We start from the raw sequence: 21,553 nt of genomic DNA on the forward strand, positions 1-21,553 counted from the left end.
AGAGATTAGCCAACTGCGCAGTAGATATTATAGTGCACTGTTGTGTGCGCAAACTCAGGTGCATTCTCTATTCCTCTCTCATAATCCGACGGGATGGCAATCCGACACGACCGGAAAGTGTCAGGCGCACGACCAACGGCTTTAGGTACTTTCCGAGACGCGGGAGTGTACACACTCCCAACTTCCAGGCTTCGGGCTGCTATTGAGAATTTTCTAACAGAAAAACCCAATAACGTTGTACTGGCCCGACCTGGGAATAGAACCCAGGATCTCCGGGTCTGCGGTCTTACATTAAGCCACTTGACCAACGAGGCAGTCAATTATTAACCAATCCAATCGAAGGATGAAATGTAAACAAACATATTCCACGTGATTTGTCAATTTCTCGGCTGTATTATACACTACAAACAAGTCTTGATTAACAAATCGTTATTTATAATACAACACTATTTCACTTAACTACTTATATATACTACTTTAATTTTACTTTTAAATTTCCGATCTAGACAAGCGGTAAGCCAAGTTCAAGCTAACAGAATTGGCGTGCAGCACCGTGTGTAATCAGCATGTAGTCAGCCAAGTCAGACCTTAAGCTTCAATATAATATCCTAAGTTATAAGAAGAAATGACATTTGAAGTTGTTATAAAATATTTTATGTTGTTATAAATAAATTTCAGGACTAACCATTGAACTTGGCACCAGTTTAGATCTCACTTCTTTTGTCGTTGAAGTCAACAACCAAGGCATATATCATAATATTGTTCCCACCTGTTGGTAAGTGGTCACCAATGCCCACAGACATTGGCATTGTAAGAAATGTTAAGCATCGGTTAAATCGCCAATGCGCCATCAACTTTGGGAACTATACTAAGATGTTATATCCCTTGTACCTGTAATTACACTGGCAATTACATTCACCCCTCAAACCGCAAAACAACAATACCAAGTACTGCTGTTTTGCGGTAGAATATCTGATGAGTGGGTGGTACCTACCCAGACGAGCTTGCACAAAGCTGTACCGCCAGTACTTTTAATAAGTAACTTTGATTTCATATCGAGGCTTAGTTCATAGACCATTCTACTAATAAACCCAGAGATATACTAACAAATAAAAAACTAATTATAACCTCAAAAATAAAATACAATTAATGTTTTTTTACATAATTATTTATTAATATGATCATATTCCATGAAATTTTAATTAATCTATCATTTTAATTGTTACCGTGTCAACAATCTGTTATGTAATGAGTTTTGATTTACTTCTTTGTGAAGTGATGACTAAGTTGGTATATTTTTTTTAATGTGATAATATTTTGCGAACTTTGTAACTGTTTGTCTTCCTAATAATAAATAAATAAATTGTCACTTTATCGCAATCGAATCGAAACGTAATTGTTGCTGTTCAACTGTTTCCCTACAGTACAGTAACAGCCTGTTAATGTCACACTGCTGGGCTAAGGTCTCCTCTCCCTTTTGAGGAGAAGATTTGGAGCTTATACGCTGCTCCAATGCGGATTGGTAAAATATACACGTGGCAGAATTTTAATGAAATTAGATACATGCAGGTTTCCTCACGATGTAAATTCAGTGGTGCTTGCCTGGGTTTGAACCCACGATCATCGGTTAAGGTTCACGCGTTCTAACCATTCGGCCATCTCGGCTATTAACTTTATATATAACTGTTATCCTATTCTACTAAAACAACGATCCAGTTACACTTCTTTTGAAGTTAGATGGTAATAGAATCAGAAATATATAACCTTTAATAATATTTATAAATATTTAGAATTGGTCCCCAGGTATCTATCTATGCAATTAAATTTTATATTACTACATATTAAACAAAGCCCCCCGCCGCGTATGTCTGTCTGTCTGTGATAAACTCAAAAACTACCAAACGGAATCTCATACGGTTTTCACCAATGAATACAATGTTTCGTGGAAAAGGTTTTCGTGTATAATTAATTAATGTTTTGTGTAAATTGACTGAAATATGACGTTGGTTGTTGAAGATATCGGAAAAAGTCATCCCAACTGGGAGCTATACAGGCGTGCGCCGCGTAAACCAAAAGATTTATTATGTTATGTATAAACGATTTATGTAGACCATTGTTGCAAAGCCGGAACGGGTAGCTAGTACATAGATAAAAGAGGATTTGAAATTTATTGTTTTTTTTTTTGTTACAGGCAAAGGAGTTCAACGAAATGTCTTTCAAAATTGTATATATGTTTGTAATATTGTTTCTAACAAAATCGAGTTTACAACAGTCGAGACGACTTGGAAAGTTCAGAGAAGTATTCGCGTGGAAACAATTGACTTATAATATCAACGGGAATTTATGTGAGTAGTTCATTCAAATGTTAAAAATCTTTTTATATTTACATATATATATAAGCGAAATACTAATAACGAGATCTCCTAAACTATCCGCCCGATTGACTTGAAATTTGTCCCAGTTACTCCTTCCCCGACGTAGACGCTCACTAAGAACGGATTTTACGCAAATCTTATCCAAAGTATATTTTTCTTCTTATGTACCCGTGCAAAGCCGGAATGATGAGCTAGTTTAATATAGGAGCGTTACACTTGCTTACTGATTGATTAATCTACCGGTTATGAAACATACACCTCAGACCTGATAACCGACGAAATCTTTATTATTCTCATGATAATATATTTAGGTGGCTGCCTCTGTAGTCTAGTGGCTAGATTGCCGTCCCATCGGATTATAAGAGCTAGGGTACAGAGAGTGCACCTGTGTTTGAGCACACACTTGTGCACTATAACATGTTCTGCGCAGTTGACTAATCTCTCTTGAGATTGTACGCCGTGGCCGGAATCTTTCTGGAGGACTTTATATATTTAGTTATTATAAAATAATATAATTATATTCTTTCATTTGAAATGGCCTTCTTGCAATAAACTAAAAGTCATTAGTTTTGTAATATAATTCAAAACACAAGCGTTCAACGATTCCTTTAAATTTAACAAATGAATATTTTCGAACGTTTTCTGGGATCCTGTTGTAAAAGCGTTGTCCCATAAAATACTTACTAATGTGTAGTCTGGTAATATTAGTTATGCTTCCTTGTTCCTAGTATTAACAGTATATAACGCGCTTAGGCGTATGACGGGGTCATTGCAGACTCACTGCCCTCTCGGTGTCCTCACTTAGCCGAGGTTCTGCCTCACAATTTCACTGAAATTCTGCCACACGTGTATTCCACCACGCGTTGGAGCAGCGTGATGGAATAAGCTCAAAACCTTCTCCTCAAAAGGGAAGAGGCCTTAGTCCACCAGTGGGACATTCACAGGCTGTTAATGTACTGATAACAAAATGATTAATACGTATGTCATTAACTTGTTCGGATTAAAATTATATTTCATTAGAACTAGTCACGATTATCCATAATAAAAACATTCTAAGAAAACATCGTGACCTATTCATCCTTAAGCAAGATAAATCGTATTTGTAATGTCTACTTATCTCACGGCGTGAAATCGGTATCACGAACTAAATAAAATATATTATAATTTATATATCTCGTTATGCACACACACCGTCTTCACTTCGCGCCAATTCCAATCAATATTTTATTTTCCCGCGCTCCGCGATACGTATCACTCGTGATTACAGATAATATATACTACAGATAATATATATTTATATTATAAAATACTAATTAATTTTTTTTTTATAGAATAGGAAGGCGGACGAGCATATGGGCCACCTGATTGTAAGTGGTCACCAAACGCCCTTAGACATTGGCATTGTAAGAAATGTCAACCATCGCTTACATAGCCAATGCGCCACCAACCTTGGGAACTAAGATTTTATGTCCCTTGTGCCTGTAATTACACTGGCTCACTCACCCTTCAAACCGGAACACAACAATATCAAGTATTGCTGTTTTGCGGTAGAATATCTGATGAGTGGGTGGTACCTAACCAGGCGAGCTTGCACAAAGCCCTACCACCGTTGAAATATATTATTGTTGATGTATAATGTATATACACCACAGTATTTATTTGTTCCGACCTTACACGAACTAAAACTATATTGAGATATTATTACGCTGACTATATTAAATTTTTATTAGTTATCGCCCATTGGTTGAATGTTGTTTTGTTGTTAAACATGTATTGGCGCGTCTTGGGCGAGACCAACTCGTATGCCTTGACGTCAAACGTCATAACACTCTTATACCACGTGCCTTATCCGCCTCTACTCTCTTGTGTGTGACGTATACTCAGATCCGGACGTAGAGATCCGAGGCCCCGTAGGCACTTTGACATTTAAAGTGGGCCTGGCTGCGTCATATGGAAGCGAGGTGCACTCTATTTCCTAACTCTCATAATCCGACGGGACGACAATCCGACACGACCGGAAAAAGTTCCGGCGTAGGGTTCAAGTGCTTTCCGAGGCACGGGAGTATACACACTACGAACTTCCAGACAATTAAATGGATAATAATATAGTATTGAGTCTGCCACAAGGCTACGTGTGAGTGAGGTCTTTACTTAGTGATAAATAGTAACAATAAAACAATCTCTTCGAAAGAAAACAATCGACAATCGTTCTATAAGCACGCGGACTAAAGATGACTCACAACATCTAGTTTCCGACTTATAAAATTCAATAAATCCTTCTTGGACCACGGTGTTCGTTTCTATAATAAGATTCACAGTTATTTTTAACTTTGGCTATTGGCTTTAATATTATATAAATGACTAAGTAATCTTCTCAGCTCAAAATGTATTTCGGATAGGATTCGCGCAAAATCCGTTCTCAGTGAGCGTCTACGTCGGGGAAGGAGTAGCTGTGACAAATTTCAAGTCAATCGAGCGGATGGTTTAGATCTCGTAATGAGTGGTATTTCGCTTATATATATTTAGATAAAAGGAGGCATGAAGTTAGAATTTCTTGATTTTCAAGAATTTAATTGGTTTGACTCAATTATTATATAAATTTTAGAAAGGTACCCGGGACCCTGGAGGAGGGACCCGGGTTATGTGGGATTATTACCTATTATAACTATTGAGCCGTTTTCGCACGGTTCGCGGCCCCTCCGCTGCTGTGCCGCTCGTTGCTCAGTGGAGTAATCCTTAGGAAGCGAAGGTCACACCACCCACAAACTCGCTAGTGCGTACGTTATTAGAAGCGATAAGGGGTTCTGAACTCAAGTTTATTAAATGCAATCATTATGTCAATAAGATGATATTTACACGCGATACTTTTATGAAGGTTACCCTTATAAGAATGCCAAGCCAGCTATATTACGTAATTTGTTTTTATATGTAATTTTTTTAACATTTATAAGCCAGCGTTTGACCGTTGACTTGCCTGATGTAAATCACCACGGTCTTGGATGTAGCACGCTTGTCTAAAAGAAACCTGTTAACCCTGAATTTGAAGACACCAACGTTGTACCTATCAGGAAATAGAGACTCAGGCAAAATATTCATATACAGTTTTGCAGTGCGAATGATAAATGTGGATTCGAAGCGCTTCATACGCAGGTGGGGCATTTACACTGTGTACCTACGGCGCTTTGATCGCGTTTGGCCGTTCGATAGTAAAAGTCCGCCCCGGGCGGCACATTCTCCAAAATGTAGTTTATTCTAACAATTGATTCTATTTTTAAAATTATGTTTTATATGCCAGTCCAATGTTAAAAGTTTCGGTGATTATTATTATATCATAAATAAAAATAAAAACTAATAATATGGTACTTTAAAGTATTTTTTGTGAATACTAAAATAATATATCGTACTTTGTAACTTTTTGTTAACACTAAAATAAGTAACAAAAAATGCAACGCCATTTTTTTATGTTCTTTGCATGCAATGATTAAAAAAAACATTTCAAGTTGACGTGGCGACTTCAGTTCCATATAATAAAGTTTTTTAACGGTCCAATATTAATGTACATACATATTATCGGTTTTATGTAAATTAATAAGTACCATTCTTTTTTGTAGTATTTATATCAAAAGTCTTATTTTAACGTTACACAATTCTTAGGCTGAATATTTTGTTTCATTTGCATAATATATATTTTTATACTGTATTGGACGATGGGCATATATTTTCTTATTTGAATAAATTTTCATTTGCGACATCACATAATACTTAGGCTGTATAATTTGTGTCATTTCATTTTTTTTTCTTTCATGGATGACAAATTCATATAGAATATGATAACATACACATTATACATCAAAACAACGCCATTTGATATGGGAATAATTTTTCAAAATGGCGTATTATTAAATTCGAAACAAAAAATGTAAGTAATCATTATCTAGTGACATTACACGTTTCGACGATTAATTGAAGTAGCCATATTGTCTAAATAATTAGACGAGGTCATAATGATAGATACAAGGAGCCAATTCTACTAACTTATAATGGGGTCGAATTCTACTAATTTATAACGAAGTCGATACGTTTCTGATTCAATTCCAATGCAACTTTGAATCATCTGTATTTATTCGAATCGGAACCGAATCGATCATATGTTAACATATACCGTTATGTCAAAGTCAAACGTAATTGTTAACTTTTATGGCAATAGTCTATATTTAAATTAAAGAAAAGGAAAACGGAAGAAACGGCAACGATCACGCTTCGATTCGGTTGCGATAAAGTAACAATTTGTTAGTAGAATTGTTCCATGGTTACGATACGGGAGAGTTGTGCTAGAAGAATAAGGAAACCGTTACCATATTGAAAACAAATCCTCCGGCTTGCCGTCTTTCACAAATGAACCTAGTGATTCATGACAAAGGCTTGGGACTTTAGATGTTTAATTCATTACGGTTTGGGTATATTGGCTGGCTGAATTATGATGATTGTTGAAGATGTCGGGAGCTTCACTGACGCGCGCCGCGTAAACCAATAGTTATATGTATTACGATATGCTTGGGTAGCTAGTAATGTAATAACGAAGCAAAGTTCATTAGAGCTACTCACATTGATTGATAAGTATAAGGTCCTCTCGACCGATTTCGGCTACAGCGGCCAATCTCAAGAGAGGTTAGCCAACTGCACAGGACATATTGAAGTGCACAAGTGTGTGCGCAAACACATGTGCACTTTCTATTCCCTAATTCTCATAATCCGATGGGACGGCAATCCGACACGAAAGGAAAGAGTTCAGGCGCAGGGCCAACGGCTTGCTTTCCGACACACGCGAGTTTACACACTTCCAACTTTCACACCCCGGGCTGCGTCTAAGAATTTTCTGACAGAAAAGCCCATTTACTTTTTATTGGCCCGACTTGGGAATTGAACCCAGGATCTCCGGGTCAGTGGCTTCATATTAACCCAATAGACCAAAAATCTGTCATGGGTGGGAATCGAACGCACAACCTTCCGCATGAAAGGCAAACTAGAATTAATAAAGCGTATGCTCATTTCAACTATTCTCAAAACCATAAAAAAATATTATATATTAAAATAAAACGTCAATTCTTTAGTCTAAACAGATTTTACAATGTCATATAATATCTATAAAGTTAAATTCATAACATTTGTAAATGAGTAATGGATGAAACAAAGTAAGTACTGAGTCGTATTGAGTTCAATTATATTATATTCAAAAAAGCCGAGATGGCCCTGTGGTAAGAACGCGTGAATCTTAAATGATGATCGTGGGTTCAAACCCGGGCAAGCACCACTGAATTTTCATGTGCTTAATTTGTGATTATAATTCATCTCGTGCTTTACGGTGAAGGAAAACATCGTGAGGAAACCTGCATGTGTCTAATTTCACTGAAGTTCTGCCACATGTGAATTCTATCAACCCGCATTGGAGCAGCGTGGTGGAATAAGCTCCAAACCTTCTCCTCAAAAAGAGGAGAGGAGGCCTTTAGCCCAGCAGTGGGACATTCACAGGCTGTTACGGTATATTATATTCTAATAGTGGAGTCGAATTGAGCACGTCGAGTTGACAGGATATTTTATATGCGTATTTGGCGGTAAAATTATTACTCATTACATAATGAGTAATAATTTTACCGCCAAATACGTGATTTTGAAGGTTAAGTGAGCCAGTGTGACTACAGGCACAAGGGACATAACATCTTAGTTCTCAAGGTTAGAGGCACCTTGGTGCTAAGAATTGGTTAATAATTCTTACAGCGCCAATGCTACGGGCGATGATAACCTTTTATCAACATTATATAATGTACAATTATAAAGATTTGATAATTATAATTTACTGGTGGTAGGTCTCTGTGCAAGTTCCTCTGCGTAGATACCCCCTACTCATCTGATATTTTACCGCAAAACATCAGAACTTGGTTTTGTTGTATTCCAGTTTGAAGGGTAAGTGAGCCAGTGTAATTACAGGCACATGGAACATAACATAGTAGTTCCCAAAGTTGGTGGCGCATTGGCGATGTAAGCGATGGTTAAAATTTCTTACAATGCCAATGTCTATGGGCATTGGTGACCACTTACTATCAGGTGGCCCATATGCTCGTCCGCCTACCTATTCCTAAATAATAAAAAAATAACTTATTTACAGTACTTCAAGATAGATTCGGTGACGTTGAAGATCGTCAGAAACGAGAAACTGACAAGATCGTTTTTCAGACTGACAAACAGGATGCTGGCGACAGGAATTGGAATCAACGTAAGGGTTGATAGAATTTTTCATATTTTATGTTTATTTATCGTAGATCTTTGTGTCAGCTTCCCTGAGCCATCCCTGATCCATTACAAGCCTCAATAGTTAGGCCAGATGTAGAGGGGTTACCTTAAAGATTAAAGGTACTGTCGGTATTTAGTGGGTCACTCGATCTGGAGTCCTACATAAACTATCACATATTGGGCATTATCCTGTGACAACACCAAATAAAAGGCTTTTTGTCAGCTTACATGGGAGTGCCATCAATTTATCAGTTTTTCTACAATCCAATGCCAATGTATGTATCGTGCCGTTTCGAGTAAGCCAATGTAATTACAGGCACATGTAGTGGTTGGATCGATGGTTTTAGATTTTAACAGTATTAATATTTGACTAAATTGACCAATTGCAATCTATACGTTCTTGTATATTATTATTATTAATCTGAGGTAATTATATGGATTCAATTATATTATGATTGAGGAAATTAACTTTTTTTTGAACTTGCAATTTAACAGAATATACAGTATATAACTGTATATGCTTAATAAATGTAATAAATTACATGTAGTTTAAGAATCACATCCACGTCTTTTGGATATTTCGACTGACCTTTTAATATCATTACAGCTCCAAAACATGCAACTGACAATACAACCACAGCGGAACCTAATAGTGAGTGTCATTTATTAACCACGTAATAAACGGTAAAAATCCCACAGCTCGGCAACGGCTTCTGCTCTTGAGATATTAGAGCTTATTCCACCACGAAGGCGAAATTTCATTCAGACTGGCTTATAATTCATCTATGGGCATTTGACGGTATTTTCTATGATTTCCGGAAATACAAGGACAAAAAGAACGTCAAAAATTAATTAATATAATTCAGCAATTACTTCGACGGCAATACATTCTTGTCATTTAACACTACAGACTTATTTTTTATTAAGATAAAATTAGCACTAGTGATCTGGATATCGGTCCTTCGAGGCGGAGTTTAGATATACTGTGTCAAAAAACAACAATGTAGTATTTTTAAAATCTTGATAATATTGTGGAAGGTGTCATATAAATTATTAATTTGTAATTACAAGTTGTCCTAATACCCAGGGAGCTGGTGATGATGTATAGAATCCTTAAACGAAAAGAACCGACACAGCATACTAAGATTCTGTATTAAAATGAGCATAAACATTATAACTATAACAAAGTACAAGGAAAGCTCTACCAAGACATTTGTCTACATTCTGTTATCCATTTTAATTATCATGACTGAATACGATATAAATAATAATATTGCTCGTTGGTCATTAATTTGATATCATGTAGTTAAAATATATTATTACATTACATTATTTTCAGGTGAAGTCGGAAGATTCTTTATTCAATACAATAATTTGCCAATGGGCGTGGAAAGGGTCGGTGAGAGATTATTCATAACGGTACCAAGACGACGTTATGGTGAGCTGACTTTTGATCCACTTTTTAATTATTATTTTTTTTTTCTTTTTTATCCTGGGACATTAATCACACACGACCATCTGATCCCAAATTAAGCAGAGCTTGTACTATGGAAACCAGACAACTGATATACTATAAAAACTACTTTTCTTTCGTAAATACATATTTATATAGATAATTACACCCAGACTCAGGACAAACAGATATGTTCATGCACACAAATATTTGTCCTGTGTCCTAACCGGCTCGTCGATTTTTGGTTTTTCTTCTATTTATATCTCCAAAGATGTGTTCTGTTTAAGTATCTTATATTTAATTAAATTTAATGTGTCTACATTATTATTTCCAAGCAGCATCACAATGTAAGTTTCAGAATTAAAAAAATATAGAGAAATATATTCCTTCGCATTATTGGTCCTGACGAGTTTTTCATTGACTCTGAATGTGTGCCAGTTGACTTCATTGAATATGATAATTGTCTTACCCTTAAAATTTTAACAGTAACAGTAACAGCCTGTAAATGTCCCACCGCTGAGCTAAGGCCTCCTCTCCCTTTTTGCGGAGAAGATTTGGAGCTTACTCCATCATGCTGCGCCAATGCGGATTGATGGAATACATATGTGGCAGAATTTCGATGAAATTAGACACATGCAGGTTTCCTCGCGATATTTTCCTTCGCCGAAAAGTACGAGATGAATTATAAACAGAAATTAAGCACATGAAAATTCAAAGGATTCACGCGTTCTTACCACTGGGCCATTTCGACTATTTGTTAGTTTCACATTACTAATTTTAAGGCTATTAATTAAATATATTTGTTAACAAATCCTGCCAATAGAACTTAAATTATTACAAAACACAAGCCTACTATTCATTCTCTATTACATACAGCTGTATATAGGAACTACCCAGGGAGATTTTTTAAAATTATTGGCTTGAAGCTTTTATTGCCCATTCGTCAACAATTGATTTTAATTAAATAAACATACAGAGTTTTAGTGAATATATTGCGCTTTCTATCGAAATGTCTCCGTCAATAAAAAATTCAATCAAATTAAAAAGTTAAAATATTTTCCATTGTTGAAATTGCGTTTTAAAAATGGAACACTTTGATCATTTATCTTTATTTTATTACTCGTTAGGTATACCATCAACACTGAACTACATTGATCTGAAAGACACAAAGAGCAGATCGCCCGCGTTACGCCCGTATCCTGATTTATGGCAAGCGAGGTCGTTGACGTCAGTGTACAGAACTAGAGCTGACAAATGTGGAAGACTATGGATGGTTGATACTGGACTATTGGAAATACCTGGTTTGTAAATTAGAATAATCTAGAATAAAGGTCAATATTTTAAATTGGCATTTCGAAATTCAAATTTGACATTTGACATACGTTAGATTTAGTGTTTGTTTTTATGGATGTGTAATTAATGTTCGTAACTGCTTCATTTGTCTGGGGGTTAGTTCGCGAGGCTAAACATCATGAAGTTCTAAATTCAAATAGATTTGGATTAGAGGATTTGGTTAGTAAAAGTTATTGGAGGTTGAAAATATGATTGCGCATAGATTTGTGCAAAATATACTTCGCAGTCTCCAAAAAGAACTGTCCTTAACCAAAAGTGTTCGAAATTTCTTCTAAATCAGAATCATCAGAACTATTAACAAAATAATCTTCGATATTATTTTATTAAAAAATACTGATCAAATAGTTTTTATTTGAATTTATGTTTCAGATAATCCCCAACAGATACAAACACCAGCTATAGTTATTTTTGATTTAAACACAAACAAACAAATCTTACGATATCCGCTCAAGAGCTCTGACTTACCAGCGGCGAACACTCCAACAGGTAACTTTGAATATCTATACTGACATTGCAAAGGTGAAATGTTTGTGAGTTATACCGAGAATAGTGAGCGAGAGATTAAATTTTGGTATTACCAATCATTATTTCTAAACCAAAAAAATAAAAATTATTGACATTGAATTGATGACCTATCCGACGCCATCACCACCAATAATCTTAAAGACAAGTAACTGCCTGTTTATGCCCCCTGCTGGGCTAAGACCTCCTCTCCTCTGGAAGTTAAAGTTTGAGATTATTCCATTACGCTGCTCCAATATACACACGTGGCATAATATCATCCAGCACGATAATATCCTCATGCTGTGATGAGCTGAGCGGTCAAAATTAATGAGTCGCCATTGTCGCATCTTCCTGCTTTGTTTTACAAGCAACCAATCTCATTCCAGGTTTAGCATCAATAACAGTTGACGTAAACGAAGACTGCAGCGACGCATACGCATATATAGTAGACTTAACAACATTTGGAATTATTGTTTATTCTCTAAAAGAAAACGACAGCTGGAGACATACACATGCGTACTTCCATTTCAATCCAACTGCTGCGAACTTGAATATTGCAGGTGAGAAACAGTAGCTCGTTATGTCCCGCTGGACAAACTTCTGCTAAGGAGGACTTCATCAGGTGATTGATTTCCCTCGAATCCAATTCAGTTTTTTTTATAAGGTGTTTCTTTTTTTTTAAAGGAATATTAACCATCCCTTACTCAATGTACCACTGCCTGTCATAGTGTCTGCATGTACAATGACTCACTCACACTGCAAACCGGGACAAAACAATACCAAGTATTACTTAATTTCTTATCCTAGACGGGCTTGCACAAAGCCCTATCACTAACTCTCTGTGTTTATAGAATAAGTGTACATATGATTGTCACATTTTGTTTTTTTTTTCATATAGAATAGGAAGGCGGACGAGCATATGGGCCACGTGATGGTAAATGGTCACCAACGCACATTATAACATTGGCATTGTAAGAAATGTTAACCATCGCTTACATCACCAATGCGCCACCAACCTTGGGAACTAAGATTTTATGTTCCTTGTGCCTGTAATTACACTGGCTCACTCAGCCTTCAAACCGGAACACAACAATATCAAGTACTGCTGTTTTGCGGTAGAATATCCGATGAGTGGGTGGTACCTACCCAGACGAGCTTGCACAAAGCTCTACAACCAGTTGTTTGTTTCGCATATCTCATGTTTTGCCGACATTGATCTTCTAATCATTAAAACATAAATTCAGACATACTCAGATAACTTTTGTCATCATCAGGTGAAAGTTTCCAGTGGAGTGATGGAATCTTTAGTATCACATTGACTGAACCCCAAACTGATGGCTGCAGGACAGCATACTTCCATCCCATGATCAGTACAGAAGAATTCTCGGTATCGACTTGCGTCTTAAAAGACCGTGCTATAAGAAACAGTAGGAGCTATTTTACTTTATATTCTGTAAGTAGTTATCCTGTCATACAAACATTGTTTTCTTTGGTGATATACCGACAGCACCGCCATCTACCGGGTACAATTTTGTTTTCAAACCATCCATAAACACATTGAAAAAAAAACACAAAAAAAAACATCCAAATCTGTCCAGCCGTTTATGAGTTAGGTGAAATACGCACCTACAGAAGTACAGATTATACATATTAAGATTTATAAGATATTTTTCTATTCTTTTTAGCTACAGAACAGGACTTCTTGTAACCAATTAAGGTTGTATATATACCACATGTTAGAAAATGTTGATAGCGCGATTCAGGACTTCTAGAGCATGTTTACATGACGCGGAGATGCTAGTTATAAACAGATTCTCCTTTTTTTAGTACGTTGGCAAACGCGGCGAGAACAGTCAAACAACAATGCATGATTACCATCCGAAAAGTGGCGCCATCTTCTTCGCAGACATCGGAAGAGATGCCGTGTCTTGTTGGAACACGGGGAAAATGTTGAACCCATCGAATGTGGCTCTATTAGCTCGTGATAGACAAAGAATGAGTTACCCATCAGGTTTGTAATTAAACTAAAACGTTTTCAGTTATTTTGCAGAACTCTCCGAGTTAAGGTGATGCGCTATTTTGATTCGTATATCCTTTAAACTCTTAGTTTGACAAGGGACGGGGTGAGTCGTCGTGGTGGGGTGGCATAAAGGCGCGTTGTGTTCTTCGAGCATATATATTAGTGCTAATACAGCAACGAGGTGTGATGACTTCTTAAACATGTTTCTTATTGTATGTCACTAGATGGCGTTGATTATTTTTTTGTAATTCCTACATCGCGCTCCCTAAGTTTTTTTGTTAATAATACGTATGAGCATTATTTGATCATATTTATTAGTGATATATAGTTCTTATTTCGTTCATCATTTGGTCCCCCTCTATTTCGGGTTATTTTCGGGCGTAAACAATACAAAACAAATGCTCACGTCCGGTCGCCGTCCCGCCCCGCCCGCTGTCTAATCACACCATTAATATTATAATTGTTATAGGCAATGTCGCATATCAGTGTATGACATTTCATTTATTGACGTATTTACGTAAGGTATGGTTAATATTTCTTACAGTAAGTAACAATAGTAGTAACAGCCTGTGAATGTCCCACTGCTGGGCTAAAGCCTCCTCTCCCCTTTTGAGGTTAAGGTTTGGAGCTTATTTCACCACGCTGCTCCAATGCGTGTTGGTGGAAAACACATGTGGCAGAATTTCAGTGAAGTTAGACAAATGCAGATTTCCTCACAATGTTTTCCTTCATCGTGAAGTACGAGATGAATTATAAGCACATGCAAACTCAGTGGTGCTTGCCCGGGCTTGAACCCACGGTCATCGGTTAAGATTCACGCGTTCTTTCCACTTGCTATCTTGGATTTTTTTCCAATGCCTATGGGCGTGGTGGCCACTTACTGTCAGGTGGTACAATTGCCTACCTACTTATTTTAAATTAAAAGAAGTGTGGTAACACAGCACCAGGCAGCAACACAAAGTGATGTTTTAATAAATTTGTTTCAGATCTTCATGTAACTGATGATGAAGTTTGGGTGATGGCGAACACGCTACCAAGGTTTGGGTATTCGAGACTTGACACAAACGAGTACAATTTTTATATTTATAGGTAATTTTTTATTATCTGTGCTTACATCAATTTATTCGTTTTGTTATTTAAACAAGTGTCTATCGAAATAAAAATTCCATAAATACATTGAAAATAATATTTATAATTTTAATGTATTTAAATATTATCAATTTATAAACTTGAGTAGCAGAATAATTTGAAATTAGCGCCTTTTGAAAATATGCTTCTGTCTCTAATTCCGTTTCACTCTACCGTGTCAAAAATGTCACTCTCCAGCTCCAACAGCGCCATCTTAATGTCACACATTTTGAAGAACACTTTTTAATCAAAGATACTTCTTACTTCTATACTCCATAGAAATATAATATTGTTTTTTTTTCAGTGGTAATGTGAACGAATTGATCGCAGATACAGTTTGTTCAGCCCCACCTACGTACTTCGGTTAAAAAAGAATATTTATAAGAATGCGTCTGCCAGTTAGTCAAAACATATTTTATTTTATACAAGGCAAAAAAAAACTGAAACAGTGCATAAGGATTTTAAATTGTTTTCTTATTTATTTAAAATTAAATCCAACGCAAAATTATAACATTTGTTTTATGTTATGATGATAATTATATAGCTTTTAATTATATTATTGCAGGGCAAATAACAGATAGTTTTTTTTTTAATTATATCGATCACGGACCTGAAACATAATATTCAGCCAGATTAATAAACATAATTCAACGCAGCTATAAATGTCATAATTTATTAAATATAATTTTATTTAATTTAAACCTTAGTTACGTAAGATATTTAGTATAATCTGTACATAAAGTAACGGAAACCGTGTGACGGTACATAATTTTATTTATCGAAAGATGGGATACAGTACGGGAAAAAGTAACAGACTGCCAGATTAAGTTGTTTGTCATTCTGCCCGTTTCATTTCATTTCCATTTATTTGCTTTTAGCATAATACACATGTTTAGTCACTATCTTATGACATGCAAATATTTTAACTTAAATTATACGTTAAAATTATTTTAGCTTAATTACAAGAAATTTCATTACATAATAAATAAATGTCAAATATTTATTGCAGGAATTCTTTTACCTAGCAAAAACATTTGTCAACCAACCAGTCATGTAATTTTTTCTTAAATCTTAAATAAGGCAGATCCTTAATGTCGGAAGGGAACTAATTATAAATTTTCACTACCGTACGGTCACAACTCTTTGAGCAGAGAGCTGTTTTACACGGTGGCATGTACAATTTATTTCTATATCGCGTATTAAATGATACATATATATACATAGTGTATAGTTAGTGAAGTTAGTGTTTCTTTCTCTGCTTAGTATGGCGTCAGACATATGTCACGTTTGATATCATTATATAAAGCGGATTCTACTCCTTTTTTATCAACCTCTATTTCCTCATCTTTTCAAATAAAACAACAAATTCTATTCCAAATATTTATTCCAAATCAACTTTCTGTATAATCTTGTATAGTGTGAGCCTTCCTTGCTAATGCTAAGACATTCAATCGTTTGTGGGGATCCGTCGCCCAATCGTAACCCCCCGATCGTGACGTCACCAACTTGGCTATGAGCCAACGCATGAGTTCCATCTTATTCACCAATACTTGGAGCTTTCTGAAATAAATTAATAACCGTTAAAATCTCTTAACCTGTCCACAGTACTCTTGACGAAACAAGTTGATCAGAAGTACCGTCTGAAAATCATTGGTTAATAGTGACCTTTGACTGCAAATTTGTGGTTAAAAATTGTTAAAACTACTTTTAACGGGAATAACGCCTTTGACGGCAAATTACTACTAGTCAAAATTGCTCAAAAGCCAAAAGTCAAAAGTACTTTTGACTGGTTAAGAGTTTTGACTGCAACATAACCTTCAATACATGAAGAGTAAACTTCCTTTATAAATATTTTGAATGCAGAAAGGATTGAGATTTTGTATACTTAAAGTTAAAAAGGAAAAGGAGTACAATTTGCTAAAATATATATACAGCTAAAAGGTTCCTTGATTCATACAACATCGTTTAAAAAAAAAAAAGACGCGCGCAAATTTAAAACCGCCATTTTGTTGGTGGACAGAAATTAATTCATTATTGGCGGGAGATATAATTTGTTGAATGTCAATTGTGCTATTTGTATTTTTAAAACAAATTGAGTGAGTAACTATCTAAATAATGTGTAGTATTATATGAATTCATGAAAAAATAACATTTTAAATGGTGGCAAAGATGTTTTCACAACTTTGTGAGTGAAATTAAAATGTATATAAGTGTAATAGTGTCGTTGTGGTCAATTAAAATACGCATATGTAGGAAATGGGTCGGCCATAGTGATTGAGAGAAGCAGATATGGTGATAAAATAAATCCAAGAAACTAAGACAAATTTAAAGTTGAGAATAATAATTAATTCGTTTGCACAAATTAATTATTCAGGGTGTCTAGGATAAGCAGCGTGCCACGCCAGAGCCTCGACTGCTTTAGCCGCTTTTTTTTTTTTTTTTTTTTTCCTGAGTGAATGTGTGCTGTTGGCCCTATTGGCCTTTACAGCGTCACCGGGCGTTGGGGCGAGTACTAGACTCCGCCTTGAATTTCGAGCCGTCTCGGGCTCTACATGACGTCCATCCTGAGGATGTCTCCTGCGAGATCGCACCTCGGCTCAGGACGTAGTCGGAGGGGAGGGAAGCGCTTCTGTACGAAGCACCATACTAGATCACGACCGATTTCGTGATGTCGCAAATCTGGGACCTCGTTTCCGCCGGCGGAAACGGTGTAAGAGTGTCTTGTGTAGTGTTTTCCCTACGAAGGGAGCGTTTGCGACAGTTATGCTGTCGTCTTTGTCCTCAAGGACGTGCATTGGACGCCTGAGTCTGTGCGGGAGGTATTAGAGAGACGTGTGTTGGGAACACGATCGGTGTGTGACGCATCGTCACAGGTCACTGAGTGATGTAAACTCGATTAGAGTTTCATCTGATTGATTTGTCAACTTGGACCAGGTTGACTACTGGCTCACCGCGAGGAGGATGACCCCGATTTAGCCGCGGTTGCTCCGGTCTTTTTATACTGATCACAACGACTCGAGTAGTAGGGTGAGTGGGAGTAGTAGGGGAGGTATCTAACGATACGCTAGGCGGCGTGCACGCACGGTGCAGTGCACGTGTTGTTTACAGATTTCTTGCCGCTGCGCACGGCGGCGCAGGCGCCGTCATATATATAAATAAGAAATGTCATTTTTATCTTATAAACGTGTAAAGAGTTTGTATTACGTTTAAGAAAAAATTATAATTTTCAAATTATTTTATTATGTCATATTGTTTTCGTTTATTACAAGTCTCTATCGAATTAAAATCATATTTATTATTTTACCTGAATATTCCAAACAGTTGTATTATAAATAGAGATAAAATAAGTCGAGAATTGTCTGTAGTGCCTAATACAGCAGAGGTATTAGCAAATCGTATGGAATATGTCCATATAAGTTTGATTGAAACTCTACTCTTGTTGTAGCTGTAGTCATTGCAATTAACCGTACCGTAACAGCCTGTGAATGTCCCACTGCTGGGCTAAAGGCCTTCTCTCCTCTTTTTGAGGAGAAGGTTTGGAGCTTATTCCACCACGCTGCTCCAACGCGGGTTGGTAGAATTCACATGTGGCAGAATTTCAGTGAAATTAGACACATGCAGGTTTCCTCACGATGTTTTCCTTCACCGTAAAGCACGAGATGAATTATAATCATAAATTAAGCACATGAAAATTCAGTGGTGCTTGCCCGGGTTTGAACCCACGATCATCGGTTAAGATTAACGCGTTCTTACCACAGGGCCATCTCGGCAATTAACTATAATAATTAAACTTACTTATACAAGGGTCCGGTAACAAGTTCTTCATTTTGCGGTGTCTTCTGGCTGTCCTTAAACCTGCTTAGCGATTCATCCCATATTTGTTGAGTACGCAGAAGTTCATCTTCCTTCTCCTGGAGTACCAATTCTAAGTTTCTGAGTTGAGATTCTTTTTCCTTATATTTTTGCAAGTGTTCAATGATTTTTCTGTAAAAAAAATATGTATTTTATTTTTTATTTACAATTTCAAGAAAGGAGAATGGAAGTTCAGCTACCTAATAATTGAACCCTGTACATAGATCAGAAAGCAGACAAGCAAATAGGGGTCATCTGATGGGTACTTCATTAATATATAGCCATTCAACACCTTCTCAATCAAAAGATCACATCACTCCATAATTCCTGAATGATATATTATAGTGCAGTTATAAGCCGATGTGATGAAAAATCCAACACAAGAAGGAAGAGTTCGTTAACAGGACCAACAACTTTATTGTAGTATAAGCTGCTCTGCTTGGAATTCATATGAGAACAGCTTTTTGTTGGTCACTAAGTGCTCAGGGTCTGTAGCTTTATATCCTTGCCATTATTAGGTCACAAAGCAGTCAACAAATTTCATGGTAATTGGTCAAACATTATAGCTTATAATTCATCTCGTGCTAACGATGAAGGAAAGCATCGTGAGGAAACCTGCATGTGTCTAATTTCATTGAAATTATGCCACATGTGTATTCTACCAACCCGCATTGGAGCAGCGTGGTGGAATAAGCTCCAAACCTTCTCATCAAAAGGGAGAGGAGGCCTTAGAGCAGCAGTGGGACATTAACAGGCTGTTACTTATAGTTTTCTCTGTGGTACGGCTTTGTTTAAGTTAAAAGTAAGCTCATCTGGATAAGTACCACCCCCCCCATTAGATATTCTGCTGCCAAACAGTATACTTAGTATTCTTGTATTCTGGTTTGTTTATTTATTTATCAAATAGGAAGCCAACATTATATATTAAGAACAACAATTGTTATTGCATATATAAAAATATTTTAGCAAAATATATATCAATTATAGGCTAACATAGCAATTAAAAAAAAAATCTTTTTGATGAAAAACAAAAACATCTTTAACTTAAATAACAAAATAATTAACTAAAATTTTGATAAAAATATAAACTAGTGCATTGTAATGTGTAAATTTGAATCTATACATTAAAAGATTGAAAAAAATGATAATTATTCTGTAAATATAAGAAAAAAAAATTAATTATGGTGGCTATTTACCATCAGATGGTCCATTTGTTCGTTAACATATACATCAGGATATATACTGACATACAATTTTTTTGGTTTTTCTATTGTATAGATAGTTGGACGAGCATATGGGCCACCTGATGGTAAGTGGTCACCAACATTGGCACTGGAAGAAATGTTAACCATTGACCAGCGCATTGGCGATGTAAGCGAGGAGCGCCCTTGGGAACTAAGATGTTATGCAATTACACTGGCTCACCCTTCAAATCAGAACACAACAATACCAAGTACTGCTGTTTAGCGGTAGAATATCTGATGAGTGGATGGTACCTACCCAGAAGGGATTGCACAAAGCCCTACCACCAGTAAATAGTTGTACGTAAGATGACTTGTAGATACCTACTCTTTCCTTTCAACTAACTCGGGATCTAAGTTTATACTTGACGTTGTAATTAAAGTCTTCACAGCATTCGTCTGAGTTAGTGTTTTAACGACCTGTTGTTCAATTATCTTCCATGTCACTGTGTCTGCGTAATCACTAATTGTTGTTTGTTCGTTCTTGTTTAACTCCGTAACATGTGGTGTTACTGAAATTATATAATTTTTAATAAATATTTTTGTTGTTTTTTTACCGTTAATTTCAAATATTTTGTGTTAATCAAGGCGATATAGGCATTTGACAATCAAATTTTTATTGCATATAAATTTTTACTGATAGCTATACAAAAAAGATATGCAGTAATTAATTATTCTATAATATAGGACAAATATAAAATACTATATTTTATTATAGTTTTAATAGGCTTCACTTCCAAAGAAAGTAGATCGACAATTTACTAGCAATGGATTATGGAACACATATCATGCTATAATATATGCATATATCCTAACTGAAACTGAAAAGTAAAATAATATAAAACTTGCCTATTGGATCAAGTTTTTGTGTGAAACCGAAAAAAACTAATAAACGAAACTTACCACTTTAATATATATTACTCCTATATCGAAATACTTAAAATATTATATTATTATATACTCTATATTATATTATTATATATTAAATATTAGTAGGTTTCTTATATTATAATATCATAATTTTTTTATGAAAATCAATAAACATTCACCTGCCAAGGGTTTTGCTTGCAATAATCTTAGTTTTGAATTAAACAAAGCAAGATCTCTCATTTTTTTAGAGATAATATCCTCGAAAGATTCATCAATTTTTGCGGAAAATAATTCCGTTGATAGTTTTCGTAGTTCATTTTCAAATTTGTTACTGACATCGCGGAGAGCTTTAAATGCCGACATTTATAAAAAAAATTTGTATCGTTTTCTTAATTTTTTCAAATGGAAAATATTCACAATGTTAATCGTTTCTACCGTTACCCAATTGAAATTACAATGTTTGGAAACA

General features: G+C 35.8%; 2 protein-coding genes across 4 annotated transcripts in view; one reads left to right on the forward strand and one right to left on the reverse strand.

Annotated features, from left to right (window-relative positions):
• The window catches only part of LOC126779989 (L-dopachrome tautomerase yellow-f2-like), a 158,161-nt gene extending 142,464 nt beyond the window's left edge, over positions 1–15,697 (forward strand). For 2 of the 3 annotated variants that reach the window (XM_050504224.1, XM_050504223.1), the window contains exons 2-12: positions 2,192–2,345; positions 8,539–8,646; positions 9,271–9,315; positions 10,003–10,101; positions 11,244–11,417; positions 11,839–11,955; positions 12,360–12,533; positions 13,248–13,426; positions 13,801–13,984; positions 14,980–15,082; positions 15,426–15,697. In XM_050504224.1, coding sequence (XP_050360181.1) covers positions 2,210–2,345; positions 8,539–8,646; positions 9,271–9,315; positions 10,003–10,101; positions 11,244–11,417; positions 11,839–11,955; positions 12,360–12,533; positions 13,248–13,426; positions 13,801–13,984; positions 14,980–15,082; positions 15,426–15,489 — 1,383 coding nt within the window. In that variant the 5' untranslated portion in view covers positions 2,192–2,209 and the 3' untranslated portion in view covers positions 15,490–15,697. The remainder of the gene's footprint in view (positions 1–2,191; positions 2,346–8,538; positions 8,647–9,270; positions 9,316–10,002; positions 10,102–11,243; positions 11,418–11,838; positions 11,956–12,359; positions 12,534–13,247; positions 13,427–13,800; positions 13,985–14,979; positions 15,083–15,425) is intronic. The other variant, XM_050504225.1, reaches the window with a different exon arrangement.
• A 796-nt stretch (positions 15,698–16,493) lies between these two features.
• LOC126780099 (uncharacterized) lies at positions 16,494–21,525 on the reverse strand. The gene is made up of 4 exons (XM_050504363.1): positions 21,264–21,525; positions 20,543–20,726; positions 18,917–19,105; positions 16,494–16,681 (listed from the first exon to the last, which is right to left on the reverse strand). The coding sequence occupies exons 1-4, from the start codon at positions 21,445–21,447 to the stop codon at positions 16,513–16,515; spliced, it is 726 nt and encodes a 241-aa protein (XP_050360320.1). The 5' UTR covers positions 21,448–21,525; the 3' UTR covers positions 16,494–16,512.
• Positions 21,526–21,553: the final 28 nt, after the last annotated feature.

This window comes from Nymphalis io, chromosome 30, assembly GCF_905147045.1.
Source record: "Nymphalis io chromosome 30, ilAglIoxx1.1, whole genome shotgun sequence".
Lineage (NCBI taxonomy): Eukaryota > Metazoa > Arthropoda > Insecta > Lepidoptera > Nymphalidae > Nymphalis > Nymphalis io.